General features: G+C 42.1%; 1 protein-coding gene across 1 annotated transcript in view; it reads right to left on the bottom strand.

The window, feature by feature from the left end:
- The window catches only part of LOC122798686 (zinc finger protein 271-like), a 237,175-nt gene that overhangs the window by 205,846 nt on the left and 13,733 nt on the right, over window positions 1-17,596 (bottom strand). The window contains exon 2 of the mRNA XM_044067779.1: window positions 3,177-3,303. Within this exon, the coding sequence (XP_043923714.1) occupies window positions 3,177-3,303 (127 nt within the window). The remainder of the gene's footprint in view (window positions 1-3,176; window positions 3,304-17,596) is intronic.

Raw genomic sequence — 17,596 nt, 5'->3', positions numbered from 1 at the left:
TTTGATAATCACATTGCCACAGTAGTCAGGAAATCCTTGTACGTGGCACACCTCATCACAAAAGGTTTCTCATCCAGGAAAAGAGGTCATTGTTCCCCTCTACTCATCACTCATTAGACACATTATAGAGTACAACGCCCCTATTGGCATTTACTTCACAAGACATCTACAACTGGAAAGGCCGCAGAAATACCTCACAAAGTGGATTACCGGCCTGAAACAGATGCCCTACACAGACAGTCTCAAAAAAACTCCAGCTTTACTCCACTGAATATTGCCTACTCAGAGGCGATCTCTGCCTAACATACAAAGCTATGTCAAACCCAGAGCTGTTGCACATGCTACACCTAAAGAAATCCCAATCCCTCAGAGCTACACACACTATGGACCTAAACCATGTCACCACAAACAGAACATGCTGGAGGGATAGATTCCTGTCCCAGAGACTTCCCATACTCTGGAACAAACTACCTATCGATATCAAACAAAGCTCCTCATTAGCACTCTTCAAGAAAAATCTTGATGATTGGATGGGAGATGGGAAATTCACCCTGGGGATCACTTCTGTGGCTCTGCTCGACAGGGGCACAGGAAAATAATTTTCTTGGGTGGCGAAAGCCAGGGTACCTTTTTGGCCAGGCTTATATAGGCCCTAAGACCAATAGCCTAGTACCTACCTATGAACCTATGACAGAGACAGAAAGAAGGTAAGAGGAAACAAGAGCGTCAAGCAAAGAGACTGATAGAATGAACAAAAGAAGCCCTTCGGCAGTCCGTCAGGACTGATGAAGAGTGTAAGAAAGTGGTACTGAAAAGAGAAGTGGTGACAGTCGACAAGACATCCTGACCCCATACAGAAAAAAAGAAAAAGGGTGTTGATGATTATTTTACAAGGAATCACATATGCTTCTAGTTTTGCTGTAGTATCAGCTTGATACAAAAAGGTTTAACATATATTTCACTTCTCACTCTTCTTAATGCCGAATGTGTGATAAGAGACCTTGGGACACAGGTGGACAGTAGTCTCTCCTTTGATAATCACATTGCCACAATAGTCAGGAAATCCTTCTACGTGGCACACCTCATTACAAAAGGGTTCTCATCCAGGAAAAAAAAAAAAAAAAAAAAGAGGTAATTGTTCCCCTCTACTCGACACTCATTAGACCCATTATAAGAGAGTACAACACCCCTTTTGGAATGTACCTCACAACACATCTGCAGCAGCTGGAAAGGCCACAGAAGTACCTCACAAAGAGGATTACTGGCATCAAACAGATGCCCTACACTGACCATCTCAAAAAACTCCAGTTTTACTCTGTAGCATATCGCCTACTTTGAGGTGATCTCTGCCTAACATATAAAGCTATGTCAAACCCAGAACTGTTGCACATGCTACACCTAAAGAAATCCCAATCCCTCAGAGCTACACACTCTAGGGACCTAAACCTTGTCACCACAATAAACAGGACATGCTGTTGGGATAGATTCCTGTCCCAGAGACTTCTCATACTCTGGAACAAGCTACCCATCTACGTCAAGCAAAGTTCATTAACACTATTCAAGAAAAATCTTGATTAGTGGATGGGAAACAGGAAATACACCCTGGGGATCACTTCTGTGGCTGTGCTCGACAAGGGCACAGGCGTAAGCCAGGGAACTTTGTTGGCTAGGCTTACTTAGGCCCTTGGGTCAATAGCCTAGTACCTACCTATGAACTGCCCTTAGCAGTATAATTCTTTTTCAAGTTCAGATAACCACCATGCTCCTCCCCCCCTCTAGTATCACAGTATTTCACACAGAAGTGAATCCCACTGCCATCTGTTTGATTATTATTTACTACAGTAATATAACAAATACAGGACTAGATATTTACATTATTTGTCACTATGCACATCACAATGACTAACAGATACATAATGGTTTTGTACTTACAGTAATCAGCTCCAATCACAACAAAAATGCAAACTAAATACGTACCAGTGCTCCAGTCACTGTCACTGAAATGTGATCTGTTTATGTATGTACCAATGTTCCATTCAATGTCACTGAAATGTGATCTGTTTATATATGTACCAGTGTTCCAGTCACTGAAATGTGATCCGTTTATGTATGTACAAGTTTCCAGTCACTGTATGTGACCTGTTTACGTATGTACCAGTGTTTGGTCACTGTCACTGAATGTGACCTGTACCAGTGTTCCAGTCACTGTCACTGAATATGATCCGTTTATGTACCACTGTTCCTATTACTGTCACTGAAATGTGATCTGTTTATGTATGTACCAGTGTTCCAGTCACGGTCACCGAATGTGATATGTTTATCCATGTACCAGTGTTCCAGTAACTGAAATGTGATCTGTTTATGTAGTACTGTTGCAGTCATTGCCAATAAAATGTGATCCGTTTATGTTATGTACCAGCGTTCCAGTCACTGTCACTGTAATGTGATCTGTTTATGTGCTCTTACATTATTGCCGTCACTGTAATTTACATGCCTTTTTTATGGTAAATTGAAAAGCATATATTACTTGTTACCTACTTAGATCTGATGCGGCTCAGACATAAGTAACTATAGGTTAAACAAGCAATACCAGCTTGAATCCTGTTTTTAATAAGAATGCAAGGTGACCTTGAACACGGATCTTACATTAGTATTTATGACAAGAGTTTATTTGAGCACGTCATATGCTGTTATCATTCGTGTAGAACTGGTTTCCCTTTTTTCTGGTGTGTGTGTGAGTGTATATACATACATACACACACACATATATACATACACACATATATATATATATATATATATATATATATATATATATATGTATATATATATAAATATATATATATATATATATATATATATATATATATATATATATATATATATATATATATATATATATATATATACACACACACATACACACACACATACATACACACACACACACACTTACACGTAGATACATACACAGATACACAACCCCTCTTGTACTGTAATTTCCAAAAACATCTCATGACTGTGTAATAAAACTACACAAAAAAGCCAAAATTATAAAACACACAATATTCTAGCCAATTAATCATTTCATTTCACATAACTGAATTTTATTCAGCTTTGCAAGGAAATGCACACCTCAAATAAGAAACTGCATCCATAAAACAGTATCCTCTTACCTACTGAAACCATGTTCTCGTAGTTCTGCACCATCACCTCCTTGTACAATGCTTTCTCCTGTTCACTCAGTGTCGTCCACTCCTCGACTGAAAACTCAACAGCAACATCCTCAAAGCTTTCCGGTAGCTGAAAATACACAGAATTTGTTAGTTTATACTCAGTTTCATTGTACACAGTGCTGACTGTAAAATGTTTCAACTCAGAAGATTACAGTCAGGTTATCAACAGTAAACAGACTATGTGTTCAAAAAGTAGGCATCAGGAAATTTTACTCAGTAATTAAGTATGAGGAGTGAACTTGCCGATGCCCATTTTGACATACATTGTGAAATCATAGAACAAATGGATGTTATTAGAAAAACTTATCATAATGATTTGCATTAAAAAGAATTTCTGATCACAAAGGTAAGGAGCAAAAGAGACACGTTAATAAGTAAACTATCTTCAGGTAGAACCTGACGTAGCAGTGAATGTCACGGGTAGTAAAGGTGGTCCTGCTCTCTCTCTCTCTCTCTCTTCCAGTCTGACTACAGACACAAACAGTAAGACGAACGGATCAACAGTTTGATATTAAATCCAGGATGAAGCATGTATTAATAATAGGTTTTTTTCATGGTTATTAGGTGTATCTTATTTGGTTCTCTACAGTGATTTTCCTGTAGTTCACAGATTCTAGACACAGGCATGATGCCCTCCAAGATCACCATCTTCACGGAAATTAACTTTAAGCTGCTGAAAAGTTTAAATGGAGGCTGGACAATACCTGTCAAACATTAACTTCAAATCTCAAGGAACAGAAAGGCTCTTCATAATGGGTGAAGAAGAAACTCCCTTTATAGAACTGTTCAAACAGCCTTTGTTGGTCCATAGTTCCGCCTTCCATAAGATCGTATTATGCAGAGATGCTACAGTCTGTCACCTTGACCATGAGCAACAGACCCAGGTCATATAGCTGCCCAAGATAAGTCAGGACCACCTGTACACTGACAGGAATATTATTAGGACCACTGGTAGACTGATGTGCTGAGATGGCATAGAATATTTGCAACCTAAAGGAAGAATCTGCCAACTAGGCAACTAGCACTCCTGTCCCTGGAAGATGTTGACATCTGTGCAGTCACAGAAACCTGGTTCAAGGCCACAGAAAGTACCTCAGTCTTGCAAGGCTACAATGCCTTCCACACTTTCAGACCACAAATTGAAGGCATGAGAACCAAAGGAGGTGGAGTATCTATCTTCATTAACGATAAAGATAATTACACCTCTAAACTGGTTAGACTAGATAACTCTGTGGAGTTACTCCAAGTCCAAAATTACCTTTGGTAAGACCTCCATTCATGTTATCAGTTACAGATCCCCTTTCTTGAACCAAGAAGCACACACAGCTTATTTAGACCTACTTGGGACAAACGTACAACCTAACACCCTATTCATGAGCAATTTCAACTATCCCTCCAGTAACTGGGAAACTTATATGAGCCCTAACTCACTCACACAGAAGTTCCTGGACTTTGTTAAATTAAATGCCATGGAACAAATAGTGCACCACCCCACAAGCGGCTGTAACATTCTACACCTGGTCCTCAGCAATATGAGTGACTGATGCAATGCTTCAAGTCTAGGTCCCACACTGGTTAAATCCAACCATAAAAATCACTCATTTTTGAAGTAGCAACAGCACCAGAGCTTCCCAAAGGAGAAGCCAAGCTAAAAAACTTCACCAAAGCTAGCTATACCCCTCCTAAGGGATGGTATAATTGACTTACAAGCTCCAATTTCCACAGATGGCATTGACGGCTATACTAAGGAATACACCAATCCCCTGTATAAACATCTACACAAATCTATAGACAAAACCATGCCTGATAGGATTACAGCATGATCCTCAAGAGAAAAACAAACATCCTGGTAGATGTCTAGCATTAATAGACTACACAATAAGTGAAAGAAGCTGCTGTCTAAAAATGCAAAATTGAGAACCCAGAATTGGAAGAGCACCCTCCTCGGCCTAAACAAGCAAACAAGAAAACTTGTAAAATTCTCAAAGAAAAAATTTAGCAACCATAGCCAAGGATAACCATAAGGCTTTCTACTTAGATATGTGCTGAACTAATTGTGGATGTTATCACACACACTGACCCTGCAGAAATTGCAAACCTGCTAGCAGACAGCTTTGGTGAAACTTTCACCCCCTATCCCCTCCAAGCATACCATAAACCAAGTGTTCAACATCATCTCCTTGTATCTCCAAAGAGCAAGTCGTCAATGCTCTCTCTAAGACTAAGAACACAGCCTCCATGAGACCAAATGGCATTCCGGGCTGCGTTCCTAATGTTCTTAAATAACAGCTAGCTACTCCACTAGGCACATTATTCAACCACAGCCCGAGTACTGGCTTTGTCCCCAATGAAAGGAGAACAGTGGCAGTTATCCCCCTTCACAACGGCGACTTGGCAACAGACTTTGGTAGCTATAGACCCATAAGTTTAACCAGCCTCATCTGTAGATAATGGAATGAATCAACATGGATCTCATAAATAAGGATAGAGGTGACCTCCAAGACCTAAGTCAATCCCAGTTCTTTTTTTGTCAAAGGAAGGTCATGCCCGTTAACCTGGTGGACTTCAAGAATGGAACCAGAGCCACAGAAGAAAGCAAAGCTGTGCACACAGCCTATCTTGAATTGACTAAGGCCTTTGACACAATCACACATTCAGGCATAATTGACAAACTAACCCAGTTGAATCAGCTCCTATGTTGTCAGGTGGGTTGCAAACTGGTTCACAGATCGACAACACTTAGTCAAAGTGGGTGACTTTACCTCTGCCAGCAAACCTGTCACCAGTGACGTCCCACAAGTGTCAGTTCTGGGTCCCTCGTTTGGCATATACTTCTTAGAAGTCCAGGCCAAAATAGAAAGGCTGCAGTTAACCAAGTTTGTGGATGACTGCAAATTAGGTTCTATCACTGAATCCTCTAACAAAGTCAGCATTCTTCAAAAGGGGCTTACACAGACCAATGATTGGTGCCAAAGCCATAGTCTTAACACCAAATGCTAAAAAATGCATCACTATTCCCTTTGGTAAAATCAATGTCCCTGCCAATTATAAAATAAACAATACCCTAAGTACCAATTCTATAGCAAGAGACTTGGGAACACAAGTTGACGGTGACCTCAACTTCAACCACCGTGTGCCTACTTTGGTAAGGAAGGCATTCTAAGTCACTCACTTCATTAGCAAAGGCATCGCCTCAAGAGCAAAAGAGGTTATAACTCCCCTGTACTAGTCCCTCATCAAGCCTATTACTGAATATAACACTCCCTACCAGACACCTGCAGCAACTTGAGAGACCTCAGAGATTTCCAACAAAGAAAATTCAGGGTCTCCAACACGTTTTACATAGACAAATTGAACTCACTGTCACTGTTCTCAGTAGTGTACAGACTACTTACAAGCGACATATGTCTGGCTTACAGGGCTACCTCTGACTCAAACCTAATGAAAATGCTCAAATCCAGAAGTCAAATGGGACTAGAGTCACCCATTCCAGGGACCTCAATCTAGCCGGAGACAAATAGGACCTGCTGAACAGACAAGATACAGCTCTCAGAGGCTGCCACTCCTCTGGAACAGGCTTTCAATCCATGTCAAGCAGAGCACTTCCATGACCCTGTTTGAGCACAACTTGTTTGACTGGATGGGAAACCATACATTTTACACCAGGACTGCCCCTGCTTCTCTCCTGGACATTGGTAATCCTTGCTAGAAAAATCTTGGGCATAGATGATATCTCTCATCTAGTATTATATTGGGATTTAATGGCTAGGCTTGTAAAGACCCTCGTGTCAGTAGACTAGTAACATCCGATGAACCTATCTGGTAGCTTTAGTCACCTCTGCCACTTATGCCAGAAGGTTAAGTGACAACACAGGTTCTAAAATAGCAGCCAGGCCCTGTGGGAGACAGCTGTCACATGAACCAAGAACTTCAATAGCTTATACTGGGATAACTTACTGTACCAAAACAAAACTGAGAATTTCAAACCACACAGTCCTAGGCAATGTGGAGCAATTCCAGTAAGCTTCGGCAGCCCTTCCCTGCATGTTTGGATGAGGCGTGAAGTGAGGAGGAATGCTGAACAGGTATACTTGAATCTTCCCTGCCATGGAAGAGTCACCACAACCAGATCTGACTGCCCCTTGTCCTGCTGCAGGAGGCAAATGTGGAAAAAACCCACAACCCCCCCCCCCCGAATGATGAACAGGTCAGTGTAAGGGGAGCATAACTCGCAAAGATCCTGGTCAGCCAAGACACCTTTATTTACAGCTCCAGAAGAGGAAAAAGAGTTGTGGCCAAAGGAATCCACAACTATGATCGCTTTTAGAGTGAACAGGTGCCACAATGACTATGTGGCCCATTGTGTCCCTTTCTGTTTGTTCACATAGCACATCACAGCATGGTTTTCCAACTAGAACAGGAAAGATTCTAATGTCAGGTCCCCTTCCAGAACTTGGACGCTGAAGAACATCACCTGAATCTTCAAATTCTCAAAGGTTCTTATTCACTTTTCCACAACAACGAAGGAGCTCAGGTGAGATTCCCAACTTGCCAATGAAGTACCCATCTTCAGAACTTGTAACAGGTTCTGGTGCAGAAGAAATATAAACATTCAAACTGGTGAGGAGAGTACACGATTCTACAGCCTGATGGGAAGGCTCTGACACTAAATAAAAGTATCAAGAATATTGATAAGTTTGTAATCCTGGAGTAGTGAGATGAGCCAAAAAAGTATATGTCCAGGGAAACCATCAAAGAACCCAACTGCAGCAAAGGTGCATAATCCAAAACAGTCAGAATTAGTTATTTTTTAAGCTTATTTCTTTATCACGTGCTTGCTGACCATCTAACCTCCTTCAGGACTTTACTTATTTATTTCCCATTGCCAGGGCCACAGCTGCTCATACGACAGCTGTCATCCAGGAAACCACAAGGGATATTCCAAATTCTGGCCTAAACCACCCCTGCTCAGTGGCTGACATAGTTTCTTACAGATGGGAGAGCCTGCTGGGATTTCCTCCACGAACGTGCATAATCCCGCACATGCTCCATGAAGTCTGCCAACTGGCTAGGACTTACCATAGCAAATGGCACTTCCATGGTACAAACACTGCATATTCCACACCTCTCTCTCCCCAACATGTTCAACAACTGTTGTGGGTCAGATCACCCCCCTCCCATGATGGGTAAAACAGGATCAGATAGATTCAGAATCATACAGTGAACATTTCTCTGATGGAAAAAACATGAAAAATATAACTGAAAGCCAGTTTATTTAGATGGGAAAGCTGCCCTGAAACCCCCATGTGGGGGTGACCTCAACATTATTCTAATAAATAGCTATATATGGGAACACTTTAGAATCTCAAATTTCTGAAAATTCGAACCTCACACTTGAAAGTCTAAAGTGTTAAAAAAAAAAAAAAAAAAAAAAAAAAAAAAAACACTGCACCCTCCCTACTTAAATATACCATCTCGTAACTGCACTATAGTGAGGAAACGGGAACTCTCCTGTCCTGCACTTCTGCATACAGCGCAGAATGGGAGATTTCCCTTTTCCCCACTGTAGTGCGATCTCAGAGTTGGTATATTTAAGTAGGTGTGCGCGTGGGGGGGGGGGGGTGCAGGGCCTGCAGAAACGATGTGTTTGACTTTTTTTTTTTTTTTTTACTTCACTTCGGAATTTCGAGTTTTTTAAAACTCGATCATATGGTCTCAACCATATGAAGTTTGAGTTTTCAGGAATTTGAGATTCTGAAGTGAATCCCTACACAGACGCACAATGATTGCATGTAAGTGGAGAAAACTGAAAGCCCAATGACTGCTGAAAATCAGCTTTCAGTGATATACCATTCAAGGTGCTGTCCATCGGGCAAATCACCACATACTTCACTTCATTTAGTGATGACTGCCCATGTCCTGGGAGGGTTGTGGGTGCTATCCCCAGAAAGAATTTATGGTTCTCCATCCACTCTTCCTCTTGAACAGTGCCAGAGAGGTGCTCTATTTCACATGAAATGGTAGCCTGTTCCAAAGACGCTGCAGTTGCTGGGAGATAAATCTGTTCCTCCAACTTGTCCTCTTTAAGTCGCAGGTCATATTTAGGTCCCTGGAATGGGTAGCCCTAGTCCCATTGGATTTACTGATATGCAGCAAGTTCATTAGGTTTGGGTCTTGGATTGCTCTGTAGGCCAGGCATAAGCCTCCCCCTAAGAAGTCTATGCAACACGAAGTATAGTGACAGGGACTTTAGTTGGTCTGTGTAAGGCACATGCTGGAGCCCCTTGATCTTCTTTGTTAGGAACCTTTGAGGTCTCTCCAGTTGCTGCAGGTGCTTTGTACTGTACATGCTGAACGGGTCTATGTTCAGCAACCAAAATAAAAATAACTCTAATGGCTAAATGTCAAATTGGAAACAGCAAAACGGACATTTAGTGAACACCAACAACATCAAAAATAAAGTCATTGAATAGCCATAGTCAGCCAGCATCATGAACACAACCAACCAAACAACGTGGGGGGCTGTGCCCCCCACACCCACCCTACACACACACACAAACGGAGATTGCACTGCAGTGAGGAATACAGCAAATTTAAAAGGTTTCCCTTCACTTACCTTATGCATCACATTACTTCCTGGATGTTGGCCAACTATGGCCATTCGATGAATTTATTTTTCATGTTGTCAGTGCTCGCTAAACGTCCATTTCGCCATTTCCAATTCGATTTAGCAGTTTGAGTTAATTTTTATTTCGGATGCCAAACATAGACCCAGTATACTCAATTAAGGGCTGGATTAGTGCAGAGTATAAAAAGGTTATAACCTCTTTTGCTCTGGAGGCAAGGCCTTTACTAATCAAGTGTGCTATCTGGAAAGCCTTCCTTACTAAAGCAGACACATCGTGATCAAAGTTAAGGTTGTAGCCAACTTGTGATCCCAGGTCTCTTACCACTTTGTGGGTACTTAGGTTATTGCTGATTTGATAGTGTGAAGGCACATTTTTTTTTGCCGAAGGGAATGATGATGCATTTCTTTGCATTCAGTTTGAGACCGTGACTAAGACACCAGTGAATGGTCTGCACGAGACCCTCCTGAAGTATACCAACATAATTTTGGGATTCAATGATTGCACCTAGTTTGCAACAGTCTGCAAACTTGGTCAGCCACAACCTCTAAGTTTTGACCTACACTTCTGAGAAGTATATACCAAACAATAGGGTCCCAGCACTGACCCCTGTGGAATCCCACTGGTAACAGGTCTGCTGGCTAATGTGGAGTCACCCAGACAGATAGTCTGTGTCGGCTTGTGAAACAGTTGGCAACTCATCATACAATGAAGGGGTTTGCATTCAGTATGCTAAGTTCATCAGTAATGCCTGAATGTGGGATTGTGTCAAAAGCCTTTGCCAAGTCGAGGTAAGCTACGTGTACACATTTGCCCTTGAAAATGGCCCTGGTCACATTTTCAAAGAAGTTCACCAGATTTTAACAGACCGGATCTGCCGTTGACAGATTGAGTAGGGACCAGGGTATGGAGGGTGTCTATGTCTTTATTTAGGAGGTCCATAATGACACGTTCTATGGCCTTACAGATAAGCCTGGTCAGGCTTATGGGTTTGTAATTCCCTGGGTTTGCTGTTAGGCCACCTTTGTGGAAGGGAATAACTGTTGCTGTTCTCCATTCCCCAGGAACAAAGCCTGTGGTTAGGCTATGATTGAAAAGGGTATTTAATGGTGATGCTAGTTATTGTTTTAGCCATTTTAGAGGACAGCCTTGGATGTCGTCTGGTCCAATAGAGTCTGCGTTTTTTTGCCTTGAACAAGGCATTGAGGACATGCTCTTCAGATAGGTTGGGTGGAGGGAATTTGGGAAGGGTTTATGATAAGTTAGGAGGGGATAAGGAAGTAAAACTTTCACAAAATCTATTCACTAGCAGGTTTGCTAACTCTGTTGGTTCAGTGTGTGCGATACGGTTGGTCACTAGTTCTGCACATGCTTGGGTCCTACCTTTTAGGCTACATACATAGCTGCAAAAGGCCTTATGGTTATCCTTGGCTGTACTTAAGTTTCTCTCACAGAGAGAATATGACAAGTTGTCTTATTTGCCTGTTGGGGCTGAGGAGGATGCTTTTCCATTGTTGGGGCCTCGCCTTAGTTTTCCTAGACAGCAACATTTTTAAGTTTTTTATAAAGTTTGTTTATGCTAGATGTCCACCATGGCAGTTTGTTTTTACTGTGGGCTCTTGCTTTGATTCTTTCTGGTACAGCCAAGTTTATATACATTTCTGGCTCCAGCTGACAGCAGAGTTCAGCGGTAGGCAATGGGGCCGGTTCTGAAGGCATAGCTGTCTTATCACACCTCAAGACTGGTGGCAACGCACAATGCATCGGAGACCATCCAGGTAATGTATAAGCAAGACTGCTCTACAAATTGTAGCATGTGTTACAGGCCACCCTCACAAACTCAGGAACCTCACATGCCTCTGAAACACTAGAGGGAGCAAATGTATCACCAAACACCATCAATACTGGGTGACTCAATTACCCCAATATAGACTGACTTCACCAGCCCAAGCCCAAACACCTCTAGCCCAAAAGTTCCCTGGAATTCATAAACTCAAAGAACAACTAGTCACTATCCCACATCCCCCAAAAGAGGAGAAATACATTGATCTTCACATCACGCACAATGGTTCACACAATGTTCAACACCCTCTGGTAATTCTCACTGGTGAGACCATCAATCAAACTAATCTCGCTGGGAGGTCCTCATCCCACCCCCACCTGAAAAAAAAAAGACCACAGTACTGAACTTACAAGAAGACACTTCTTCAGACTAGTCTAAAGACTAGTGTGGTCACCTTTAAGCCCCCCTGTTTCCACTCGCCGCTGACTCAAGTCATTGAATCACTTACAGCACTGCAGGACAGCACCTGCAGGACTGTACAAAGATAAACAGCAATCCCAAGAAAAATGTTACCCCTTTGTACCAAAGGCAAGCGGCCCACTCTGGTGGAGGAAGCACCATAAACAAAAAAAATACAACAAAAACCACAAGCTACTACAAGATCCTAAAAAAACTAACTTAAAAGGTGTAAGACACCCTGAAAACTATAAGTAAAAAAATTTGAGACTCAAAAAATCATCCAAAGCAATTTTAGGAGAAAAAAAGAAACCTGGAGGGAAACTCCAGATATGCTCAGAACTAGTTCAAAATGATGTGAAAACCTGGGAGGAAACCCAGATTGCTGAAGATTACTGACAAATGATGAGTTGCTAACATCCTACCAAAAAGGAGAACATACTGGCTGACAGGTTCACAGTGCAAACTTCTCCCTCCAAAAGGAGAGATACTCATCTTCCAAAGCATTGCAGCCCCCCAAACATCTCCAACGCCTAAGTGAGAACTGCTGGCTCCAGCAAAAAACCAGCATCCAACCTCCCTGATGACACGTTTCTTAGTAGGCTCCATTTAACCAACGAGACTCAAACCTACAGCTGTCCAGCTGTTTAATTCACAAAGGCCTCTGGTCCAATCACCAGGGAAAGCGCACTGCAACTGCTTACCTGGCTCACAAAGGCGGTGCATGGAGAGGGCCTATATTACAAGCATAATTAGCTGACAAGACTTTATCTGCAGCTTGATTGGAGAGGATTTGGCTGGACCCCTACAAATATTATGCCTTTGGAATTTATAGACTTTGATCCATCCCAGTTTGGTTTTTGTCAAAGCAGGCAGATCATGCCTTCTAAACTTGGTTGACTTCAAACAGTCACAAAGCCATTGATGAATACTCCCACCATGTTCATTGAACAATCATCTACGTAAGTATCGATACAATACCCTACTCGGTATCATTGAAACCCTTGTAGCTTAAATGTTAACCCATACAGAGACCACAGGTGGCAAACAGAACAAAGGACAGTCACTACAGGTGTTCTCTGTTACGCAGTACAGACTCCAAAGCCTGGCAAGCAAGTGGGGTCACAGGTTGCAAACTGGGCCTACCATTACTTGGCAAAGTCTAGTTTTCCACAAGACTGGGCATACAGGAGGGTTATATTGACAAAGTTTGCAGGATGACTGCAACTACAACACAACACACAGAGACACAGATATCCATGTCTTACTCAAAGAACGGGATAACTGCCAGACCATGTCCTGGCAAAACATGCAAAAATGCATATCATAAATCCTTACCAATAAGGTTACCTAGCTACCAGTTAGGCAATCCACTGAGTACAGAAGAAGTTAGAAGGGACCTTCTCGACACTGCTGATAGTAGTTCGTCACTAGTCTGTCTGCAGCACAAGTAGCACTCCCACACTGCCCACCTTACGAGAAGGGACATTCCCTTATCTCCTATGGATTCAGGATAGTCTCCCATACTCATCACTCGCCCCAGGACCATATATGAGTACAATGCCTCATTCGAATAATAGATCTGACCCGACACTTGCAGCAGCACCCGAAGCCACAAGCACTCCTCACCAAAAGGGATAAAGGTCTCAAACATTCGTCCTATGCTGCTCCACATAAAGAACTCCAGTTGGTGAGACCTTTGCTCACTTGCTCACAGAGTGTCGCTTTGCCTAACATACAAGGCCTTGTCAAACCCAGATTTGATGAATATGCTTCATGATCAAAAATCTAGATCCCCAATCACCACAAGGGATGGGAGGGAACCTAAAGGGCGACACTGCTATTAATAGGATCAAAGTGTGGGGAGGGAGGATAGATTCATATGTGACTCAGATGCCAGGAATAAAATCCCGTATGTGAGGCTTGACACTGGCTGGCCTTGTTCAAGAGAAATCTTGACCAATGGATGGGTGATAGCAGATAACAGATAGGGATTGCCTCAGTGTCACTGCTCTCATACTAAAGGGGGTGCAAAGTAATGGGTATAGTTCCTAGGCTACTGTCTTATGGCATGCTGCAGAGACAGTGGCCAAAAACTAGCACCAATACATACAGAGTTAAAAACAAACATAAGTACCAACAGTCTAACACAACTCTGCAAGTGGCTACAGTGGCTTGCTGGTTCATTCACTTCCCAGAGATCCACTTCACCAGTAATGAGGAGGCTGATGACACTGGAAGGGAAACAACTGGCATCAAAATGTTCGCCAAGGATTAGTGCTGAACTTGTGCTAACAGGGGACACAAAAAGCAGTGTTTGTGTACGTTTGTTTCAGAGATAAAGTACAGAGAGTTGAGAGAAAAGGTCAGCAGTTGCACTGGCCCCCATGTCACTGATGGACAGAGATCAACAGAAGTAGTTAATCCCCAGCTAACCCCACCCCCAGTAGCCCTTAGCTACCTTCTTACTAACGTAGCCCACCACACAGGTGTCCAAGGAAGTCTGGGGCAAAGCTGGGTTGGTTTGCATGGCTAGGCTCATAAAGGCCTTGGTGATCATTAGCCCCTAGTATAAACCTAGGAACCTATAAGAATTTGAGGTCTATTCTTTCCAAGAGATAGGGTCCTACAGAGCCTATAAAGATAAAGACAATTATGCTAATGAATTAAAGAATCAAATCAGACTGTGAATTTAGAAAGTTTCAGGATTCACCAGTAATAAGAGAACCATCTGTACACTGCAAATTGATGGAATAGAAGTTATAAGAATGAAGAGAAGAAAAGGATGCAGTAAAAGCATGAGTCAAGTAAAAGAGCCGAAGCAGAAATAAAATGAAACGGAGTCTCAAAAGGCATCTTCAGCAGAAAGGAGTCTCATCTGAAGTAAGGCACAGCTAAAGTACAAGCCTTATCTGATAAACATGACTATAAGCAGGTAAGTGAGAAGTGTCTAGGAAATGATCAAATAAAAGTGTCTAGTATATAAGCAATCATGTTAAAGTTGTGGCAAGAGAAATTATTTTGCAAATTATGTGTAAAAATGAAAGAAAGGTGTGTTAAATGAAAGAATTTGAATGTTACACAAAACATGGAAATAATTTGTTTGATGGCACAATAAATGTAGAAAGTAGATGTTGAGCAAACGTCAAATGCAAAGTGAAACAAAACCATCAGACAGATTTGTGGAAAAAAGCTCAGAACTACAATTAAACTGCTGATTTTAAAACAGAGTGGAGCAGTGTAATGTCTGCATAAATGTATGAAGTTTTGCCTTTGCAATGTTAGGAAGTGAAATAATCCAAGTACAAACTGTATACATCTTCAAGGTACCAAGTAAAGCCAGTTAGTGTGAAACTAATATGTGAATGTGATAATAAGAAACATGAATTTCATTTTCAAATAGCTGAAATGAATGCCATAATTTGGTTTATTTGAAAGGCTTGCATAAGCCTGAAATGATAAAATAAATTTACAGTATAGAAATACAAAAAAAGTGCTGAGGATGTGTAGTGTAATGATACTCTTAAATTTTACTTTTGTCTTTTCGGCTTTTCCCGGTTAGGGTCGCCACAGCGGAACTCCGGTCCACTAATGATTGGCAGTAGATTTTTATGGTGCCGAGTTGCCAGCCCGACACCCAACCTTCAGCGAAGGCACGCCCATTCACGCATGTCTTTCGAACGCCACTCGACCATGAGGTGGACATGCAGACTCCACACAGAAGGCACTCCAGCCGAGAATCAAACAGGAGAACCTCTTGCTGTGAGGCAACAACGCTACTGCTACACCACCGCGGTTGCTTAAATTACTTACAGCAAATATAGTGAATTAATTACAGGTTTATGTAATATGCCAGAAGAATACCATTCATCCATCTATTCACAACCCCTTTTCTCCACACATGGGGTCAGGTGTCACTTCTACAATGATTACCCAGAGCCAATGTTCACACCACTGGGTGGCTAGCCCTGCCTCAACTGCTTTTCTATAAAAGTACACACAGACACAGAGTGCATTCAGTACATTTAAAATATATTCCTGGATGAATTTAACCAGAGTGTACTCAGCCAAGCCATTCGTCAACTCCAAAAAATGTAACAGGCTAAATGCTGCAGACAAATAAGTAAAACAACCAACAAAATCCATCCTCAAACACATTAACTAACATGTTAGAGAGATAACAGTCTTGCCTAATGTACTAAGTGCTCACTGGTCATGGTTAACACTCAAGTCCTTTAAATCACTCAGGAAACCTCCTCAGATTATACCAGGAGGTACAATATCAGAAAGCAAGAAATCAAGCCTGCATATTGGGCTGCAGGGCACAAATCCTAAAAGTACTAATCTAGCTTTCTGACCCAGCTGTCAAAACTGCAAGGCACACTTTTCCCCTCATACTTTAAGATGGATAAGGTGACAAATAATGAAAAATATCAAAGGTCTAATCAAAGACAACTCAATTGATAAATGTCATTGACACTTAGAACCGAGAAAAAATTATAATAGCAAATAATTCATAAGATCGTAGGAAGTTACTAGGCTAATGGTCCAGAGGCCCTTACAAGCCTGGCCAAGAATTTAGTCCATTTTCCGACAACTCAGCACCTGATACCCCTATCCAGCAGGGACATAAGTTATCCAGGTTGCACTTAAAAAGGGTTAATAAAGTACTCTGTTTGATGTGGAGACTGAGGCCATTCCACAGAAGGGGGAAGACTCTGGGACACAAATCTGTCCCACCAACACGTCCTATTGATGTCACAGACCAGGTTGAGGTGGCGTGTGGGTTACTCGAGTGGAGCTTGACTTGTGGAAATGCAACAGTCCCATCAGGGCAGGGTCTGAGATTGCTTTGTATACCAGACAGAGGTCACCTCTGAGGAATCTGTATGAGACCGAGTAGAGGGACAGGGCTTTTAGCCTGTGTAGGGTAGATGTCTGAGGCCCTGTATTCTCCTGGTGAGAAACCTCTGTGGTCTCTCCAGCTGCTGCATGTGCTTTGTGAGGTATATGCCGACAGTGGTGTTGTACTCAATAATGGGTCTTATAAGGGAAGAATGCAGGGATGGTATGACCCCCTTGTCCCTGAATGAGATACCTTTACTAATGAGGTGGGCCATGTAGAAAACTTTCTGTATAACGGATGCAAGTCAGTTTGCTATCAATCTGGGTGCCAAAGTCCCTCACGACCGACTGTGTGCTTAGGACCTTGTTATTAATGTGATAATTTGTGGAGACATCACTCTACCCAAAGGGGATAATGATGCATTTTTTGGCATTCAGTTGGAGGCCATGTTTCTGGCAACAGTCATTTGTTTGGGCAAGACCCTCTTGGGAGGATGTCCACATCACAAGGGAAACTGATGACAGCACCCAGCTTGCAGTCATCTGAAAACTTGCTATAACCCACTGGTTTTGGTTTGAACCTCAGAGAAGCATATCCCAAACAAAAGAGGCCCCAAGACCGATCCCTGGGGTACACCACTCATTACAGT

The sequence above is a fragment of the Protopterus annectens genome, chromosome 3.part1, assembly GCF_019279795.1.
Source record: "Protopterus annectens isolate FY-2018-M chromosome 3.part1, PAN1.0, whole genome shotgun sequence".
Lineage (NCBI taxonomy): Eukaryota > Metazoa > Chordata > Ceratodontiformes > Protopteridae > Protopterus > Protopterus annectens.
The sequence above is the reverse complement of the archived record's forward strand: the minus strand, read 5'-3'. Positions and strand labels throughout refer to the sequence as shown.